Here is a 2500-nt window from a genome sequence, read left to right on the forward strand (position 1 = left end):
GTTTAGTCACTTCTGCCTCAGCCATGAAGCGGCGCTGCACGGTGACATGAGGGCGTGGCCAGCACAATCAACACTGTTCATCTTCCACGAGTTCAGCAGCTTGTCGCGGTCGAGGCCGGTCAAGTTTTGGAAATCAAGAGGTCCCCGAGTTCCCACAATGCACCTGCAGTTAAACTTTAAATAATTCCCAACACGAGAGTTTAAATGGCGTGTGTCACATCCATTCAGCCTCATGTCGGGACGCTCAACGCGACCTCAGAGGTCGAGCTTTGATTGGCAGGTGTGATGTGTGTTCCCATCTGATGGAGACAAACAGCTCGGCAACAGACATGAGCTTTACTTACCGACAGCTATTCCAGCTCTGACGCTGTTTGTGTCTCTCTGCACTCCAGCAGGCAGCGAAGAAGACGAAATGAATGTTATCAGCATCTGTGCAGCACTTTACAAAAAAAAGAAGCTCCACGGCAGATCGGACTCTTGTTTCCGTCCCTGCAGAGACGATCGGTCCTCACGAACCTGCAGCTGGAGGACACCACCATCATTCAGACGTCTTCTGACTTATCAAACACAACCTGAACTCTGGAGCACAAACATAAATCAGTCGTGAATCTCTTTTTAAAAACTCCAAACTTCACTGCACGTGGAGTCTAAACAAACCATGAGGACACGCAGGTGTTTTCAGCTGCTGCAGGTGAGTGACAGGTGTTGGTGTTTAGCGGAGGACAGAAGCTCCATTAAAGGAGCAAATCCAGAACCACTGAGTCTGTTTCTTTGTCTGAATAAGTGTAAAAATATGATTTATTCTTGTTCAGGCTGGATGAGGAAGCAGCATTTATTAAAATAACATTTTAAAACACTTCACTGACGTCGTTTATCTGACGCGAGATTAAACGCAAAGAAATATCTGTTTAATCTCGTGACATGAAGGTGTCCGTAGTGTAAACTATTTGTCTGATAAATAATAATAATATTTGATGCTTTGATTATTCAGAATTAACTTGAGATCACGATGTCCAGGAATTTAAAAATAATCTTCTCGTTTAATCCAACTTTAATCACTCTAACACAAACAATATTTTAAACGTCTGTAACCCTAACCCGAGGAAATATTTCCTTTGTCTACTTCTGTGTGTTTCACTGTCGACACTTTCGAGCTTTCATCTACAATATGGGAATAAATATTCTGAAGGTCTTAAAACCTGAGCAGCAAACCTCGGACCTCTGCTGCCATCTACTGGTTAAATTAGGAGGAACAGTTTCCTTCTGGTCCTGTCGAGTACACCGTCACCAAACGGACAAATCACAGCAGAGTTGGTACTAAGATACAACTCAGAAGAACCAAAGTGTCTCTGTGAGCTGCTCCACAAAGCAGAAACAATCAGCCATACTGTAGTATATTTACTATGTAACCCTTAACTAAATATGATTAAAAAAAAAGTCACACTATAGCATGTCGTCCAAAAGAAAACGAGACAGACGGCTGCAGGAGGACAGAGACCTGTCGTCCCTCCAAAGAATCAAACACAGGAAATCTCCTGATGATTTGTGATATTTTTATTGGGTCAGAAGGAACAGGCTGAGAACAGCTCGATGAAGAAGAGTCTGTTTTCTGATAAACACACAATCTCACCTCGTGTGTTTTAAGTGTTTCTGCAGCTTCATCAAACTATTTTCTTCCTCATAAAACATGTTGGAATCCATTTTACATCCTGTTCTGTTCATGTTTTGATGAAATGTCGTCTTCTATGTGTGAAACACTTCGAGCCACAGATCAGCTGTGAGCTTCGTTTATTTCTGCTTCTTGAGCTTCACCACGAGGTGGACGGTGACGACGGCCGACACCAAGAGGACCAGGCCGACAGACAGCCCGACTGTTCTCAGCCGGTAGACGGGGAACCCACGAGAACCTGCAGGAACAGAACCAGCACAGCGTGAAGCCGAGCCTCCTCCAGACGTAGAGAACGCGCTCAGAAACTTCATTTCACAACGATTCACTGACGTGTAAAAGTTGAATTATTTTGCTGCCTGTCGATCTCACCGATCGGTTGGAGGCAGAGAGCTTTAACCTCTGTTGTTTTCCAGCTGACGTGGTTGCTATGGTTACAGAAGATGGCTCCGTCGGACGGGTAAACGTGGAGAGAAGCCCCGGTGGGTGTGACCTCTGACCCCTGCCCTCCCTCCCGGCGACAGGTGTCGTTGTGACAGGTGAAGGTGCTGCAGTGGGTGATGGTGCAGCAGGTCACGTTGACGTTGCAGGAGTCGGACACAGACGCCACCTGCAGGTGAACTGGAGACACTACAGCTGGGGGGGGGGGGCAGAGTGTCAGAGAGCAGACAGCAGATCATCTGTCGCGTGTCACATGATCACCAACCTACCTTCAACTCTCACGTTCTGTTCAGACAGCGTTTCTGTTTTATGTCTGATCAACTGAGCAGAATAAACTCCGCTGTCGGCCGCGGTGACGTTCTTCAGCCTCACAGAAAATTTATTCTCAAAGAT

General features: G+C 46.1%; 1 protein-coding gene across 2 annotated transcripts in view; it reads right to left on the minus strand.

The window, feature by feature from the left end:
• Positions 1 to 1543: 1543 nt before the first annotated feature.
• Positions 1544 to 2500, minus strand: part of LOC138199152 (SLAM family member 9-like) — a 2965-nt gene continuing 2008 nt past the window's right edge. The window contains exons 2-4 of one of the 2 annotated variants that reach the window (XM_069151093.1): positions 2377 to 2500; positions 2039 to 2302; positions 1544 to 1907 (exon numbers count right to left, since the gene is read on the minus strand). The exon at positions 2377 to 2500 is cut by the window's right edge and continues 188 nt beyond it. In XM_069151093.1, coding sequence (XP_069007194.1) covers positions 1789 to 1907; positions 2039 to 2302; positions 2377 to 2500 — 507 coding nt within the window. In that variant the 3' untranslated portion in view covers positions 1544 to 1788. Of the gene's footprint in view, positions 1908 to 1999; positions 2303 to 2376 lie in introns of both variants that reach the window. The other variant, XM_069151092.1, reaches the window with a different exon arrangement.

This window comes from Embiotoca jacksoni, unplaced genomic scaffold (genome assembly GCF_022577435.1).
Source record: "Embiotoca jacksoni isolate LCO1_2020_lvr unplaced genomic scaffold, fEmbJac1.0.p SCAF_162, whole genome shotgun sequence".
In the NCBI taxonomy this organism is placed as follows: domain Eukaryota; kingdom Metazoa; phylum Chordata; class Actinopteri; family Embiotocidae; genus Embiotoca; species Embiotoca jacksoni.